Raw genomic sequence first — 18,673 nt, 5'->3', positions numbered from 1 at the left:
AACGCGTTGCACCGGAAGCGGCGGCGCGGCCGGGGCGGTGCGCGGCCAAAAGGCCCCGGGCGGAGCGCGGCGAGGTGCGCGCGGGGTCCGGCGTTGCGGCGGTGCTGCCTCAGGGCCCCGCGCCGGGCCTGGCTCGGGCCCGCGTGTGCCTGCAGAGACCGTGCCCCCGCGCCTTGTGCCTTGTGCCCTGCGCCTTGTGCCCTGCGCCTTATACCCTGTGCCCTGCGCCTTATACCCTGTGCCCTGTGCCTTATACCGTGCCACGCGCCTTGTGCCCTGCGCCTTGTGCCCTGCGCCTTGTGCCCTGCGCCTTGCGCCTTCTGCCCTGTGCCTTGTGCCCTGTGCCTTGTCCCAGCTCATCCAGCATGGGATGGGCCAAGACAGCCTTCCCTGCCAGCCTTCCTCTTCACAGAATCACAGAATCATGTACATTGGAAAAAACCTCCAAGATCATCGAGTCCAACCTGTGACCCAACACCACCTTGTCACCTACATCATGGCACTAAGTGCCACGTCCAGGCATTTCTTGAACACTTCCACCGATGATGCTCCCTGGGCAGCCCATTCCAGTGTTTAATCACTTTTTTGGTGAAGAAATTCTACCTGATGTCCAACCTAAACCTCCCCTGGTACAGCTTGAGACCGTGTCCCCTGTTCCTGTCATCCTGTCGCTATCTGCCTGCTACAACCTCCATCTGGCTACAACCTTCTTTGGTTCCAAAATGAGGAATATGTAAAAAAAATTTTAAGAAAATGTTCTTTGACATTTGATCTTTGTATACCTTCAACCCTAATCAACAAGAAAGGAGACTTAAATCTGTGAATTAGGTAGCAGCTAACAAGATCTAAGTGACGTTCAGGCATTAGAAAAAAGAAATGCTTGTTGCCTTGTTAAGATTTAGTGCTGGATATGCTTCAATGTTCTCAGACCTGGGGGGAGGTTAACAAAGAGCTTGGGAAGAAGGATGTGCCACTGACAGTGGACACAAAGAATGCAGAATTTATAGGCCACAAGGACATTGGGCAGAACCCACAAGACAAGGAACTAATAAGGACAACTCAGAAATGGTGCTGAATCAGCTCCTGTGGGGTAAAAGGTAATTCCGGCAGTGGAAAATTAGGACTCAAGAAATCCAGCAACTCAAAGGAAAAAAAAAGACTTAGCACGCAGGCTACTTAACATGAGAAGCAAGAGAATCATTAACCAATAAAAGAACACTAATTAATAAGAGAACTTATCTTCTCAACTCTGTGTGGATTGGCCTCTTGCATACCAGCTGAAAGAACCTGACTGGGGAACATTTTCAGGGAGATGTAGAGAGCAGTAAGGCCCCCCTTGAGCCTCCTTTTCCCCAGGCCAAACACACCCAGCTCTCTCAGCTGCTCTTCATCAGACTTATTCTCCAGACACTTCCCCAGCTCCATTGCCCATCTCTAGATTCGCTCTAGCCCCTTAATGTCCTTCTTGTAGTGAGGGGCCTAAAACTGAACACAGGATTTGAGGTGCAGCCTCACCAGTTCCAGCTGGAGGGGAAAGCTCACTGCCCTGGTCCAGGTGCCACTTGGCCCCTGGCAAACCATTTCTGACAGCCCAGGAACCTCCATCTGCACATTTCTGTGGCCACCTCGGGCAGTTCTGATGCCACATGAATTTCCAGCCCTGTTACTGGGCCAGCCCTGGGCAGCAGCGAGGCCTCCCCAGCATGGTTGAGGAGACTGTGGTCTTAAGGGAGGATTTACACCTAATAAACCTACATGTGTTGAAGGAGATGTACTTCTAATAGATTTGAAAACTTTGTGTATTATCTTTAGAAAAAGCAAACTGCTGTGGAGTGACATGAATATCTGTCATGAGCATAAATAACAAGGCAGCAGTGCAAAATCTTAACATTACTCAAAACCCTGAACTATCAACTTCTCATGCAATTCTCACGAAAGAGTTTGTGTTGCATTAAAACAGTTGGTTTTGCTTTGCTGCTCTATTTTGTTCAAGGTAGGGTTTTTTTGTGGTTTTTTATTTTAAATTTAATTTCAAACTCTACTCTTCAAATTCCTTCTGAAAAATGCAATGGGCTGTGAAAGGCAGCCCTACCAAACCCCCCAAATCTGTTCCTACACTATGCCAAATATGTGACTTCATAAAAATTTATCTTTTCAACAATGTAGTTAACAGTAATTTCTAATCAAGAGTGAGGAATGTATTTATCAACACCAGTATTAAAACATATCTGTATTTTCCTGCAGACACAGACCAAACATTTGCCTGTTCCTATAAAACTATTCTAACATCACTTAGAATAGTCCCTATCAGTTGCTTGCATTGGTGTTGGAACAAATTCAAGCAAAGAATCTAGTATAATAATCATCCCAGTGAGACAAAAATGCCACTGATATCACTGACTAGAACTGCATTGACTCTAACAAGAAATCCAGACACCCAGCTCTGCTAAGGACACCCTTACTAGATATCTAAAGCAGGGTATGATGAATCCCACTTTACATTTTCCACTGGGAAAATAATTCTTAAATGGAGATTGAAGGGGAAGTTCAGAATGGCAGCATCACTGAGGTCAAATACACCTTGTGCCCCAAAGAGATTGAAGTGCATGTACAGTGGGATTAGAGGGCTTTTGTACAAGCGGTTTGTAGAGAGGCTGATGCAATAATAACCCTGAGCTTCAGGGCAGTGTGCTGTGGCCAGCAATCTTAGCCATCATGTAGGTGTTGAAAATTTGAGTCCTGCCTTTAGGTTTCCATGACTGAAGGCTGCACTCCCACTGGCATTGCCTTTTGAAGTTCTTTTCGAGAATTAAGTTGTTTATTATTTCACTTAGCTGTTACATTAGCATGAATATCCAGTTTTAATTTACAATATCATAGAATTATAGAATATGCTGAGTTGGAAGGAACACATCAGGATCATCGAGTCCAGCTGCTGGCCCTGCACAGCACTCACACCCTGTGCGTGAGAGTGTTGTCTTAATGCCTCTTGAACTCTGTCAGGTTCCAAGCTGTGACCACTTCCCTGGGGGTCTGTTCCAGTGCCTAACCACCCTTTGGGTGAAGAATCTTTTCCTGATATCCAACCTAAGCTTCCCCTGACTCAGCTTCATGCTGATTCCTCAAGTGCTGTCACTGGTCATGAGGGTGAAGAGATTTGTACCTGCCCCTCTGCTTCCCCTCCTGAGGAAGTTGTAAACTGTGATGAGCTCTCTCCTCACTCTCCTCCAGGCTGAACAGACCAAGTGACCTCAGCTGCTTCTCGTACAGCATCTCCTCAAGGCCCTTCATCACCTTGGTTGCCCTCCTTCAGATGCTCTTTAGTGGTTTAATATCTTTTTTATATTGTGGTGATCAAAATCACCCCCTAGGAGTCAAGGTGAGGCCACCCCAGAGCAGAGCAGAGTAAGACAATCCCCTCCCTTGCCTGGCTGGCCATGCTGGGCCTGATGCCCCCCAGGATGCCAGGATAGCCCTCCTGGCTGCCAGGGCACTGCTGGCTCATGTTCAACTTGCCATCAACCCCTAAGTCCCTTTCCATGGCACTGCGCTCCAGCCTCTCATTCTCCTGTCAGTACACAGCCAGAGTTGCCCTGTCCCAGGTGCAGAATCCGGTACTTGCCCTTGTTAAACTAAATCTGATCAAATAGTTCTAATTAAAGAAAACAAGGAGTAGGAAGCAGTACCATGGTAATACAGTGATTTTCAATTCCCATCCATGGTCAGCTGGAGGTCTGTGGATGTGATACACTTCAAAGATGTTGCTGAAGTGTATTTAAATAGAAAAACATACTTTCTGACAGTAAATGCACAGTGCTTTACCACTGACAAATTCTTAGGGATCTGAAAAAGAATGAAAACTCCTGGGATAATACAATTGTGTACTATCCTGGCCCATGAAGTTTTTGAACAGAAAGTCAATGTAATGTTTAAAAAAACCAACAACAACAAACAAAGCAAAAACAAACAAACAAACCAAACCAAACCAAAACCCAACCAGCCAACCAACCAAAAAAACCCCAAACAATACCCCCAAAAAAACCCCCACAAAACAAACAACAAAAAACACAAACTGAAAAAACCCCACCAAAAAAACCCAACAAATAGCTACAGAACAGAACATCACCATGTTCACAGATACTGCTGTGGGCACCTAAAATATCCTTATTTAAGGGACTGGCATATGGCTCACTATTTAATGCACTGCCAGAATAATTGAGTCAATTTTGTTAATTATGATTAACATGAAAAATGAAAAACAAATATCAACTTTCTACTTTAAAAAACTCACAAAATCACTGGGGCAAAAGGCCATAAAAATTTTCACTGTTGAAAATTCTGAATTCTTGAAAAGGGGGCCATGAAAAGGTTGTCAGTGTGAAAAATTTAGAAACGTTGCCCAAGCTACTCAGGAAAACCACAAAACAGAAGACTTTCATCACAAAATACTTTAGAAAATTCAAGTAGTGCACAATTTCCATTAATCATTTTTAAATTATACTCTAAATCAAAAGACAGCTGGAACCAACCAAAACCCTTTAATTCCCCAGTCCTGTTTAAGTTAAAACCTTGGTGAAACTGAGATGTGTCATATCCCCCAAAGCACCTCTGCACCATATCAGGGCTATGAGCAGAACTAGAGTTGCTAAATAGAAATTATCTGATTAGGGTTCAAAGATATAATCCCTTCCAAATCGTCAGACTGACTTTACCTTAAGGGCTAAACCAACTTGAGTTTCGTTTGTATATGCTGCCGGCTAAGACCATGCACCAGAGATGGGCTAGCCTGCAATGACTTGTTACCACTTAGTAAATAGGTCATGTCTGAATGCTGTGTTTTTCTTCCCTGCCCTTTCAGCAATTCCAAGTATTTCTGAGCATAATGAATACTTTAATTTCATTATCACAAAGTGTAGAGGAATAGGGAAGAATCACTTAGGATACACAGAGCAGTCTGTACTTGCACTGAAACATAACAACACCCAAATACAAACTTGCACAAATGAATAGAGTTGCCTAAACCAACATTAATTATGTTAAAAAAATAAATGTTTCCAGTAAAATAATCTCCAAAACTCAGTGGCAAAAGATTCTCCTAACGCAAACTTAAAATAGCCTTGTAATATCTTGCAGTTTACAGAAGTTTCAAGTTCAGAAAATCTCGGTATTCTGAAAGAGGTGATGTATTCAGGCTCAAGCTTTCAAGCATGGGGAAACACAGGCTTGTGGTACATCTCTATATGAATACATTGGTGACCTTTTTCAGTGTGCCACAAAGGAATGTTCCTATGCTGCCTCAGCAGACCAGTGCTTACGAATGAAGTAAGAATTTAACATCTTTTCCTGTATAAAGTAAGGCTTGTATTTGGGCAGAGTGTAGTGATTTTAAGGCTGTACTTAATCCTCACATTCAAGTATAAAGCTATTCTACATAATTCTATGCTTGGCATGGCTTCTTCTTTTGAAATCCCTTTCTTATTCACAGGATCCCTTTTGATAGGAACCTCTCCTTTACATGCCACTCTCATATCCCTTTGGGAGAGAGAAAATCCTAATGACAGGAGGTCCCTCTGTGTATCTACGAAGGTATCTGCAGTGGTTTGACCCTGGCCAACAGCCAAACACCTACCCAGCTCTCATCCCCCAGCACAAGGGAAAAGAAGGATGGCAAGAATGCCAGTGAATAACATTTCTGAAGCCATGGAACAGACAAGATCTCTTAAATGCTCATTCTTTTCTTTCCTTTGTTTCCCCCCAAAAATATGTAACAGGGACCCTCATGTCTCACCAGCAGATGCAGTTTTGGTAGGTGTAACAATATAGAACCTATAACTGCAGTTACGTTCAGCAGCATTGTCTGCCATGTGCAGGGCAAGTCCAAATTCCAACTCCAGCCTCAGGAAGCAGCCTTGTGTATAAGCCTTGTGTAATTTAGGAGTTTCAGCTATTGTGTCCTGCTGACCACAGCAATTTGAGACTCAAAGAAATAAAATATCCCCAGGCATACCAACCCATGTTAAGGTAGGTTCTCCTTGATAAATGAGGCAGTACTACATTCTGAATTTGTTCAGACATCACTTATCACCAGCTGCAACTCACTGAAGTCAGGACCTCTGCATACTTATTTCTACAGCATGTACAACTTTCTGTTTCACTGATAAATAATCACCTTCTCAAGTGTCAGGTATTCATCTAATGTTTACTACTTTCCACAGAGGAGCTCAATGGGAAAAATTAAGATTGGGCTACATAAATGCATGGGCATTTTGTTCAGGTGGATTTTTAATTACTATTATTTCTTATGAGGCTAGTTGTGATTTTAGAAGTTAATGATACCACTGCTGAAGTCTATTCCACATTTTTTTCCTAAGTTTCTTCAAGACAATCAAAATGTAAGGAATTTGTTTTATTTTTGTTTTGTTTTTTTTTTTTAATTTGAAGTAGGAAATGGAAAGTAATAAGGGGCAGGAGTGATAGAAAAATGGTAAGAATGGGAGCTGCAACAGCACAGAAACCCCCAGGGACAAACATCAAATGCAATAAGGAACAATGGGACAAAAATATAAACCTGGAAAATGCAATTTCTCTTCTGTAAGAATGGAGGTTTCAGAAGCCATGAAAGGTTTCAACCATGCTATTACACAGGCAACCTTTTAGCACTTACTGGAGTAGAAGTATAGGCATTATATTTAAAAAAATGGAAGTAACATAATAAGATATTTCTGCATGTGAAGGAAATATTAAAAAATATAAGTTTTTTCCTTGGGAAAGTTTGGGGTTTTTTCATCACTCAACCTTTTTTCTCTCTGCTTTTTGCAGTAGATGTTTTCCAATAAGTGTTTTTAGTTATCTTCTATTCTTCTAACTTCTATGTTTCAGGTGTTGATAGCTATTTTTTATTATTAATGTACAGCATCTCAAACCCATTAGCATACAGCTAACAGGAACAAAAAAAAAATCACAAAGGAATTAACAATAAAATTGCTTAATTGAAAATGCATTTGATAAAACAAACTCAGACATTTTAAATGCTAATTTTGGCCTGTAAAACAAAGACAAGGTATTTCACACAGTTACCTTATGTTTATAAGCAGGGCTAGACTCTTTCTAGAGTATCAAATTAGAAAGCTATTCAGGTGCAGGGATCATGTATGATTTATTACTGAACTGTAAAAATTCCACTTCTCTGTTCCCAATAAACTGATTTCTCCCTGAAATCAATGAAAAAGTGAAAAGATACATATAGTATCTCAGGCAACTGAATTGAGTTCTCTGTTGAGCAATAAGTTGCTCAACTCAACTCAACTCAAAAGTTGAGATCAGAATTTTGGCCATAAGTTAATTTCTTGTTGGGGGTAGGCTTCCTACATGATTTCTCTTTTGATGTCAATTTGTTCAGCCTTCTCTTCATAATCAATTCATTAATCAATCAATTAATTGACCCTTCTGATTCTTGATGACACACAAGCCATCCCATGATGAATACAATAATCTTCTCTAAAGAGAACTGAGGAAATTAAAATAAGCATACCAAAAATCCAAAATGTTTTATGTCTTCTGAGTTTCCTGTCATCTCCAAGGTAAAACCATGTAGGTGTTTAAGAGAACTAAAATAGATTTATATTTACTTTGTATCAGATATAGTAAAAGGGGGAGAGGGATGTTCTGCTCAAAACAAAGCAATAGGCACAATAGGAGATGAGGTGTAAAGCATCACTCTGTTCTTCCCCTCTACCTACCTTGCACATCAGGTATAGGATAGTCAGGTTTGGCAGGGTATCTTCCTTTCTCCTGTGTTCTTCACAACTCACAAGCTGAAGTTACAATTCCAGTCCTGGGTACTCCATTAAAACTTCCCATTTTTCTACATTATGGCACTTTTACATCCTTCAAGGGCTTCTACAAGTGAGTACAGAGCAAGCAATACTTCAGTATGTTACACATGGTGCAGATTGGCAGCTAACTGGTGCAGATCTTGAGGAACAGTGCACGGAGGGAAGGCTGCTCCAAAACAATGTCCTTGTGTGTCCTTACAAGAGCATGAAAACAGTTATTTAACATGTACATCTTAAAGAGTTGCATCAACCAAAAAGGCTGCATAAACTAAATTATGTGCACCAGAGACATGTATCTTTTCAGAAAGTTTAGTTACATTGAATAAGATCTGATTCTGTTCATCTTTTGTGTGGATTTAACTCAAGGCCAAAAAAGAGAGCAAAGCTGGTTTAACATTTGAGGAACTGTCAAGAATCCCACTGGTTATTTTCATCCCTGTAATTTCTTTCAGCTCTAGTATTACGGCACGTGCCACAACGAGATCCCAGAGAGCGACCAGTATTCTTGGTGCATGGAGCACACTGTAAAAAATGCTGCCAAAGGGATTGGTTCTCGTTTGGCAATCCAACAACTGATTTATCAAGCACAGCCTTGAATAGGTGCAGGGATAAGAACCAAAGATTTGGATATGGGCACAGGGTTAAATGAGGGGCAAAAGGCTCAGATCTGAAGGTTGAGGTCCAATAGGGACAAGGGAAAATGGTGCAGGGGAGCAGATAAGGGTTGGGAGAACCAAGGGGATAACGGGGGTAGAATTGTCACACTGTATTAGGAACGGCAGAAGCACAACACAGATTCTCTTAGCTTTGGTTGCAAAAGAGAGCAACTTTATTCTTCCAGATCTTCTTTTATAGACAGTTCCAAGAAGGTCCGAAAAGGTAAAACTCATTGGTCATTAAACCAACACATCACCATCATTGGACAGTTGGGAACACCACCCCTTGACTGTTTCTTACAAGTAAACAACAAGGATCCAAACAACACTTGCAACGATTGTTTTCCTTCTCTAAGGACTGTTTGGAGTCTTCCTTATGATTTCTCAGGCCAGAGTGGGAACTAGTTTCACACAGGCTCAAGCTAATGCCTGAAGCCTAAAAATCTCTTATTGGACCATTGTCAGTTCCCATGTGGACTAGTGTGGCAAAACAGAGCCAATGGGAGAAGGAAGCAAAGGGAAGGAAAAACATTCTATGAAAGTACATGAATGGTAAACGGGGACTGAACAAGGGTGACATCAGTTCCCACACACTACCAGAACCCAAAAGGCGCCAACTTGTGGCTGAAAAAGGCCCATGGGAAGGAGGCCTTTTCTTTTTTCTGGAAGGGTGTCTTGCCCCTTTTGCCTCTGGCCTCCAGGGTTTAGACATATTGGTAACAGGCCCTTGGGCCTCCACATTCTAGTAGGAAAGGTAAAGTTTCCTGCAAAATCTTTGTTCTCCAGAGCATTCTCAAAATACGTACTACTATAAGCAGTCAATTAAAACCTGCATTGATATTCTCTGTATTTTATTTCTTACCCTTGTGAAACTATATATGCTGATCTCCACATTAAGTGTGTGCTTCCTATGATACACAATTTAAAGGATAGTTAATGTGGGACATACAGTGATGGGCTGTTATGGTATCTAAGCCAGAAATAATTTTCTAGCTATGGTAACAGTAGAGCCAGAAAAGCAGAAGGCTTGGTCATACAAAAAATTCTCATCTGCTGAAAAACAGACACTATAAAAGAAGAACGCACATAATGAAGACTAAAATTCAAAGCTCAATACCAGCCCCAAGGCAATGAAAGGAAGGGCCAGCAATGAATAATATACATTTTGACAAATATAATTTAGCAGTAAATGCATGTGAATCTTCTTCCATGGCCTATACATACCTCAGAAAAATTAATAAAAAATACACCTAGGAAAATATTTTCAGATACACTCCAACAATGTTTTATGGTCTGTGTTTACTACAGTTTGTTGTTTTTTTTAATGTTGAAATGGAAAACCTTATCCTTTTCTCTTTTTTTGTAAATCAGTTCATTTTTCATATTTAAGCATGGTGCTAAGCACCACTGCAGATAAACCACTCAGCACATTTGCCCAAAGCAACACATGCAGATTAAAAAGGTCTGACACAGGACAACTTGGGGAGAATCCGAACCTATTTTCTCAACAAGCTACAAGCATTTGACAAGTGCCAGCTATTAAGGGAAATCCTTGTTACTAGGCCTACATCAAAGCTCCTTTGATAATGAACAGCTTTCATTTCAAGTAATCCATGTCACAGCAATTTTGTTATTTAATTCTACTACTGCATTACCTAGCACTCAAAACCAGAGCTGAACTTATTTATGCCAAGAGATAGTCTGCTCTGCAGAGAGCTAATTTTCTGCTGGAGCACATTTTGTGCAGTGTGCCTGGTGAAGCCCAGCTTCCTGTGAGCCCACTGCATGGGCTCGGGAAGCTAAGGGTGGAGATCTCCCACTTTGGATACAGAGAAAGAAGGTCTCCTTCTTCAGTGATACCTTTTCTCATAAGTAGTGTCTATTTACATACAAGGTATTAATATTTTTAATAATAAAGACACAAGAACTGTTTTGTCAGATCAGAACTGTACCCAGAAACCTATATCCTGTCTGGCAGCAGACAAGGAATTTTATTTCAGAAAAATAAGTTCCCCATTTCAAATTTGGTTTCCTGTCTTTAGACAAAGCAAGTCAGATTAATAAGGTAATGTTAAAACAGCCTCCACATTCCTCCTCAGGCTCACTTCTGCAATGACACTTGCTGGTAAACAGGCTACTGAAGATGCAAGTGGTTTGTTAGTTCTTCAATAAAATGCACACATTAAAAAAAAAAAAAAATACCAACCAAACACCCCAAAACACTAGAACATTCAAAACCCCAAACTCAAAGTATTTTAGTGGTGCAGCCAGATAATTGATGAAACTTCTTAATTAAAAATACATTGGCTAGAAACTTCTGAAACATAACCTTCCCCTGAGCTTTATGACAAGCTTTGCTGTGCTACTGACAGTCTTTGTAAGGGCATGTGGAATACAAAAGCATTTGGTTCACTGCATTTGTTCAGTATAAGAGACAACAAGAAGGCAAGTGAGCTATGAAACAAACACAGGTAAACAAAATTTGCTGAATATGTAGGTGGTAACAAAGACAGGAGTGGGGAGTAGAAGCCTTGAGGCCATTAAAGGAGCTTCCCAGGAAGACACCCTGAAGAGGGTCTGTCTGAGCTCTGTCTCTGGTAAGAAAGGGAACACATGATTATCCACAAGTACCACAAGATATTTGAGGGGATGTATAGGACTGAGCAAAATTTCTTACGGGATATGAGCAAGAGTCTGCAAAATTTTCTATGGCATGGTCACAGAATTGGCCAAAGGCAGGGAATGGGAGGATTTAGGAAGACACATGGGAAAATGAGGTGTAAGGGGACTTACATGTAAGCTGGCAGCATTCAGTACATTTGTCTTACTGAACTCTCTACCTGATCACAGCAACTAGTCTTATCTTTTCATGAAGCTTGTTTCTAACTTTTCTTTCACCCCTTAATATCCTGCCCCAGTGAATTCAATCCTGTGGATGTGTAATCTGTTATCAGATTTAAACTGGACTAGCCAGTGAGCAGGAGACACACATACATGCACAGGAGGGCCAGGGTCCAGGCATGGGCATTAGATGGACTGAAGGGCCAGCCATGGGCATTTGTGAGTGAGGATGTTCTGGTGAGTACAAGGAGTGAGGGTGATCATCTGGGCATTTCGGTCCTGTTCAGCTGTGTAAGCAGGACTTCACTCTCTAAACTTGCATTATGTGTCACTTCTGGTAGAGTTCTGTGCGCTGTGGTAGTCTGACTGGCTGGCTCTGTTAGTGTCCTCTGTGTGTGCCATGCTTGTCCAGGACACATGGGAGCACAAGAATCTGCTGGGTCCAGAGAGTTTACGTGCATGGATTTCAGCAGCCAGAAGCAACAAACCCCAGGTACCAAAGATGTATGGATTCAACACCTCTCATAAGATCCATAGGCTTATTTTTTAAAAAAATCTACTTTACAGATGGCACATAGGAATAGTAAAAGAATTGAACTTAAAAGGAATATGGCAAATTTTAGTTTATGCAAAATATTGTCAAAATGTGAAAGAAAATACTGAAAGAATTGTACTTCTCTGTACTCCTATAGTAGTCTTATAGACATAATTTTTAATATTTTAAATTTATTAAAAATAAATTTTAAAATAACTGCATAAATGTGAAATACCATTTACATAATTGTACTGAAAGCAATTTATTATCCAATTAATGCCATCTTCTGACCAATTAAGAAGGAGAAATCTGTGAAGAAGGAGGTGCTGTGTTTTGCCTGCTAGCCAGACTTCTGAACATATTCCACTATACCAACTGCATTACAACTTGTCTGTCATGATACTATTTACCAGGGGAACAGTATTTCATCACAATGGTATTTAACGCCCTACTCTGGATTATATCTTACTTTGTATTTAGTTCAAAAACTAGTTCAAGCTTTTATTTACTTGTTTTTCAATTTTATCTCCATTCTGTAATAGCAGCTGTTATAACTGGAGATTCCCCATTCCAGCTGTAAGGTGTGGAAAGTGTTCTTAATATGGAATAACTGCTTGTCTTTGGGCAGTTACTTAGTTGTCATCACACACAAAGAGAACGCAAAAAGATCAAGCAAAAACCTACTTGAAGAAAAAATATTTTCTCTAGTAAGTTTTTACTTTGGAATTTGAAAAACATACTTTGAATGTTTTTGTCTAACATCTTCAATAATGCAACTGTGCAGTTAGATAGGAGAACTGGATCATCATGGCATTATGGAAACATACCAGCTACAGGAATGAAGTTTAATGAAGACTTTTATATAAAAGACTGTGTTTAATAATGAATTCAACATGTCATTTAGCTCATAATAAGGCATATATCCATGTATGTCCATGATACAGGAGCACACACAACTGTCCCCTGAAGACAGCTGGAAAGAAGGATTTAATGGCAGAAAAATACTGTCAACAGTACAACTGGATCAATGGAAAATACTCTCAATCACCTGTTCTTTGCACTTTTTATCCTAAGTGCTTTAAAATATTTTTCCATGTAAACATTTGAATTTCTAGAATAAAATCAAATTCTTTGTTTTTCACTTTCTGTTGACTAACTTGCTTGCTTGGAAGCACTTATTTTCCCTATTTGCTAGTAAAAAGGCCAATATGACAGCTGGGTACTTGCTTAAATGACCTTAAAGAAGCCTGACCGATGATTACAAACTGGTAGGTGCTTGCCATGGTTTTGCTTGCAATACAGTTGTCCCAGGCAGAAAGATGTCTCCTGTGGAACCTGCATAGCAAGACAGATGTCTTCAATTACCATTTTGATGGTGTTAAGGTATCACATCGTCTTGCCTGCCTAAAACAGGGGCATTAAGTTTGATTTCTTAATGCCAGACGTCTGGTGTGCTCATGCTTTGTGTTGGACAGGGAGGAGTTTCTGCTGTATGTAACAGCTGTATCACCAGACTGCAACGCAATTAAATTGTCTTGGAAAAAAATAAATTAAAATGTAGAATATATGCTTTTAAACTTTGGTTTTGTGCACATTGAACTTAGATTGATGTAGACAATACAGGCAAACAAAATAAACGGGCACTGACTAAGCCTTCGTAAGTATTCTGAAGCCTTCCAGGTAACAAGTGTCAGGATGAGAGAATATAGTGTTAATCTGCACCTGGAGAGGTTTAGATTGGACATTAGGGGAAATTTCATAACAGAAAGGGCAATTAGACATTGGAATGGACTGCCGGGGGAGGCGCTGGAATTGCTGTCTCTGGGGTGCTTAAGACTGAACATGGCACTCAGTGTGAAGGTCTGGTTGACAAAGCGGTGTTGGGTCCTCAGTTTGACTCTATGACCTCAGAAAGCTTTTCCAAACGAACTGATTCTGTCATTCTGTATGCTGATGTGTGATTAAACTACAGTCTCTGCGACAGCAATTGTAATTTTATCAGCACAATGAACGAACAAAAAAAGAAAACTGCATTTCTGATCTTTGCAAACGGCAGGAGCCAGCACAGCACCGCAGAACAGGGGCAATGAACCAGCCCTGAGGTTACCTGCGTACAGGGCTCCACGGGCAGGCGGGACCCTCTGGGGATGGGACACGGCCCCGGCCGGTCCCGGCTGTCCAGAGAGGCCCCGGCTCTGCCCCGGCCGGTCCCGGCTCTCCGGGACAAGCCCCGCTCGGTCCCGGCTCTCCGGGAGAGGCCCCGGCGCTGCCCCGGCCGGTCCCGGCTCTCCGGGAGAGGCCCCGGCGCTGACCCGGCCGGTCCCGGCTCTCCGGAGAGGCCCCGCCCGGGCCTGGCGCAGCTTCCGGGGCAGCCGCGGCCGTTCCGGGCGGCGGCGCGGGCACCATGGGGGTGACGAGACAGAAACACGCTAAGAAGATCATGGGCTTCTACAAGCACAACTTCCAGTTCCGAGAGCCCTTCCAGGTGCTGCTGGACGGCACCTTCTGCCAGGCCGCGCTTCGCAACAAGATCCAGATCCGGGAGCAGCTGCCCGGGTACCTGGACGGCGCCACGCAGCTCTGCACCACGCGGTACGGCGGGGAGCGCTCCGGCCTGCCGGGGCCGCGGGAGGAGGTGGCGCTCAGGGCTGAGGGCAACTTGCAGGAGGCTGGGAGCACCCCTCTGCCCAGCTGCCTTTCGGAAAGCGGCACGAACCGCGGGGCCAGCGGGAACCCCGCTGTGTGAGGGAGGGCCTGGTGGGTCTCTTCCCACCAGCAGTGTCTGCTTGGCGAAGTGGTAACAGCAGGGGCAAGCTGAGATCTCCTGGGCCTGGAGGGAGTTCCTGCCTGGCTGGAGATGCAGCCTGCCAGCGCTGTTTCCAAAGCAGCTGTTAGCAAGGGAGGACAAGGATGGCTTAGACAAAGACATGAAGTTGCCTCCAAGTTGCCTTTGCTATTACTTATGTATGTTGTATATATTGAAATACAAAAATACGGTTATATTGTATATCTGCAATAACAGAAGAGCCAACTGCCCACTATGGAGGCAAGTAGTGAAAATACCAGGAAGATGTATACCCCAGGCTCAAAAAACACACTGAGCCTTCTTGCACAGTGTATCTAACTGGCCTGCACTTCCAAACAGTATAAAGTATTGTCATATCCTTAGCTGTGAAAGCCTTGGGAATTGCTTTCCTGTCATGTTGAAATGTCACTTCTTTATTCTTTTGTCAGCAATATCTGTTAGTCATTTTGACCAGCTTCCACTTAGGCCAGCTGAATGGACGTGTTTTCTCTGCTGTCAGAACACTGAGTTGCTGAGACAGCACCTCAATGTTATGAAAAGAGCCTCGCAGGGGAAATGAGTTGGCTCGCTGTGACCCCCAGGCTGGGTCTCACTAGTGGGGTAGGGGTGGAGAATCCCCTCCCTCACCTTGCTGCCTGCACTGCTTTTGATGAAGCCCAGGACACAGTTTGCTTTCATAATGCCAGCTCATGTTGAGCTTCTTGACCACCAACACACCTCCCAGGTCATTCTAGTCAGGGCTGCTCTCAATCCTTTCTCTTCCTAGTATTTGTGCTTGGGTTGCACTGACTCATATATAGGACCTTGCACTTGGCATTGTTGAACTTCATAAGGATTACACAAGCCCCTCTGAAGCCTCACCAGGCCTCTCTGGATGGCATCCCTTCCCTCCAGTGTCAACAGCATCACACAGCTTGGTGTCGATGGCAAACTTGCTGAGGGTGCACTGGATCCCACTGTCCATGTCACTGACACAAATGTTAAACAGATCCCAATACCAGCCCTGGAGGAACAGCACTTGTCACTGGTTTCCACTTGGGCATTCAGCTGTTACAGCAACTCTTCAGGTGCAACCCTCCAATCAGTCCATATCCACCAAGTGATCCATCTGTCATATCCATGCCTCCAGTGTAAAGAACGGGATGTTGTATGGAACGCTGTCAAAAGCTTTGCATAAGTCCAGTTGGGTGACATCTGTTGTTCTTCCTTATCACAGAAGGCCACCATATTTTTCATGATTTCACCTTAATGAAGCCACATTGGCTGTCACCAGTGAACTCCTTGTTTTCCTCATGCCTTATATACTTTCCAGTAGTATCCACTCCAAAATCTTGCCAGCCACAGATGTGAGACTGACTGGCCTGTTGTTCCACAGATACTTTATTTCCATTTTAAAAAATAAATTACATTTTCAAGTTTTATAATAAGTTAATTTAAAAATAAATTTTAAAAATAATTTTATTTGTTAAGTAGTAGTTCATATGCTCAGCTGTATCCGAACATAAATTTAAGGATTCAGTATTGTCAGTGATGTAAACTATTTTTAAGTCATTTCATATATCTTAATTTTATTACTAGGTAATCATGTTTGCAACCAAGGAAACCTTGCTGATGTCTTCAGATGGGCTATTGCTTTCAGAGTTCTGGGTCCCATTTACAAATCATAGGGCCTGAACAACTGGGCGTTGCTCCTAAGTGACTCACATAAGCCTTTTGCTGTTGTAAAAAATACGAGTTTTTTGTTTAAAACTTACTGTCTTTCTTGGTTTTTAGATGTGTTATAAAAGAACTTGAATCACTGGGGAAAGCACTGTATGGAGCAAAATTAATTGCCCAGAGATTTCATGTTCGAAACTGTTCTCACCATAAGAATCCTGTGAGTGGTTCAACCTGTTTACTTTCCATGATTGAAGATGGCAACCCTCATCACTTCTTTATTGCTACACAGGTAAAAGCTCATGGGAAATAGCTCCATTTCTTTTGAAGTGATGCTTTGATACCTAAGGTTAAAGAAGCCTACAGTAACCTCAATTATGACGTTTTAAAATAGTTTGTGGGAATTAATCATATAAAACCTTACTTGCTCTTTAATGTATTTCCTAATTATGAAGCAGGCAATCTTTTCTCTTACTTGAACAAATAGATTTTTTTTTATTTTGTAATGATATTGCTTAGTTTAGCTGAAAAATGTGCAAAACATAGACTACCTATTGATATGTAAAAAATAACTCATGAATGTTGATTTGCATATTGCGCATGTGTGCAACTAAGCTGCTTAGCACAGTAGTCTGAAAAAATTAAATGTTAATATCCATATAACTTCAATTTTTAGAAATTTTGAACTAAAGAATAAATAACTATACAAATAAAAAAGATAATTCTTTTCTTTGGCTTGTTATTGGGACTGCATGTATAAATTATATACAGTATATATAAAGCAGTTTATAGTAGAATTCTTTATAGTTACAAGTTACAAGAGTTTAAAAGTGATTTGTTACAGGAGTTTAAAAGTGATTTGTTACAGAAAAAATTATGTTGCTTCATGTGGTGTGGTGGTCTGCACACAAATGAATTGGGATTTTTTCCTCAAAAAATGTATTCATGCAAATACATGCAGGTAAAAAGGAAATGTTGGTAAATTTTGCATCAGAAGTACAGCTAATCAGGAGAGAAATTGAAATTTAGTTGCTCTGAAAGCCATGTCTATCTGCTAGATTAAGTTTCTTATCTTTTTCATAATGTAATTTATCTTCATAGTTTTGTATTAAACGTAGGTGCATTTGAATTGCAAATACCATTTAATCTGAAAATATTGACTTAAGTATTTAATTTTGCAGGACCAGGACTTATCAAACAAAGTGAAAAAGACGCCTGGCATTCCTCTTCTCTTTATTATTCAGAACACTATGGTGCTGGACAAACCTTCTCCTAAATCTTTGGCATTTGTTCAAAAGTTGCAGACAAATCAGCTTGTTCCAGAGTACCAAAAACAAAGTATTGTGGAGCTTAAAGAAAAAGAAGGACTAGTAAAGCAAGAAGGTGAAAAGAGAAGAAAACGCAAAAGGGCAGGCGGCCCAAATCCTCTCAGCTGTCTGAAGAAGAAAAAGAAGAAAACACAGGAGGGTCAGGAGCCTTCTGCTGAAAAGAAGAAAAGAAGGAAAAGAAAACGAAATAGAGTTAAAGCAGAAGCCATGCAGTCAGTGCAGAAAAATGAAGGGGAATAAGCCCGTCTTTGTAGACAACACAGAACTTGAACATTGTTTGAACTTCGGAAAAAAAAAAAGCGATTAGTATGTATGCAGTCATATGAAATTGAGTTGTTAATATTAAAATTTATTTTTATGAGGTGGTACTGATTATTACTGTATCTCAGTATTTGCAAATTATTGTCCTAATAATTTATTCTATTATTTAGTATTGGGTTTGTGACAAAATATTTAGGAACCCTTATATTTCATTATTCTCTCCAGCATCATGTTTTGTGTTAAAATTCACATGCTATGCAGCATTTTTTTAGAAATGCTTCTTGGCTTCCATATGAATTTTGGTGGGATATTAGACTTCTTTCTAAGTCAAGGTTTCTAATATTAATAAAACTAGTTTTTACAACTGGCCTAAAATAACACAATAGCTTATTTATCTCTGTTTGAATACAAAAGTTAACTCTTGCAGAAAGACCATATGCCCTCAAAAGCCCTTCCAGCCTAAATTTTTCTGTATATACCATGTGAACCAATATGGCTCTTGGTGTAGATCTTTATTTAGAAAATTAGGAGGGTGTGCAATTGTTTTGATATTCCTGACATTATAATGGCATCTCTAGTCTTGCCTATTTCACTGTAGTTTATTCTTTATTTTTCATAGTAAAAATGCAGCTTTAAAATGCTGAAGAAAAGCACTGGTAGCACCTAATGCTTCTCCATATAGCTGAGCTGTGCAGGACTCCTGGAATACAAACAGCTGAGGGTGATGGGGCTCAGGCCCTGATGACTGTTCTGCT

At 41.2% G+C, this 18,673-nt stretch overlaps 1 protein-coding gene across 1 annotated transcript; it reads left to right on the top strand.

Annotated features, from left to right (window-relative positions):
• The first annotated feature begins 14,244 nt into the window (after nt 1-14,244).
• On the top strand, nt 14,245-18,301 carry UTP23 (UTP23 small subunit processome component). The gene is made up of 3 exons (XM_005516949.3): nt 14,245-14,459; nt 16,447-16,621; nt 17,511-18,301. The coding sequence occupies exons 1-3, from the start codon at nt 14,272-14,274 to the stop codon at nt 17,895-17,897; spliced, it is 750 nt and encodes a 249-aa protein (XP_005517006.2). The 5' UTR covers nt 14,245-14,271; the 3' UTR covers nt 17,898-18,301.
• The last annotated feature ends 372 nt before the right edge of the window (nt 18,302-18,673 follow it).

The sequence above is a fragment of the Pseudopodoces humilis genome, chromosome 1 (genome assembly GCF_049639895.1).
Source record: "Pseudopodoces humilis isolate 2021_Gansu_Grassland_sample_001 chromosome 1, ASM4963989v1, whole genome shotgun sequence".
Lineage (NCBI taxonomy): Eukaryota > Metazoa > Chordata > Aves > Passeriformes > Paridae > Pseudopodoces > Pseudopodoces humilis.
This window is presented reverse-complemented; position numbering and strand designations above follow the sequence as displayed.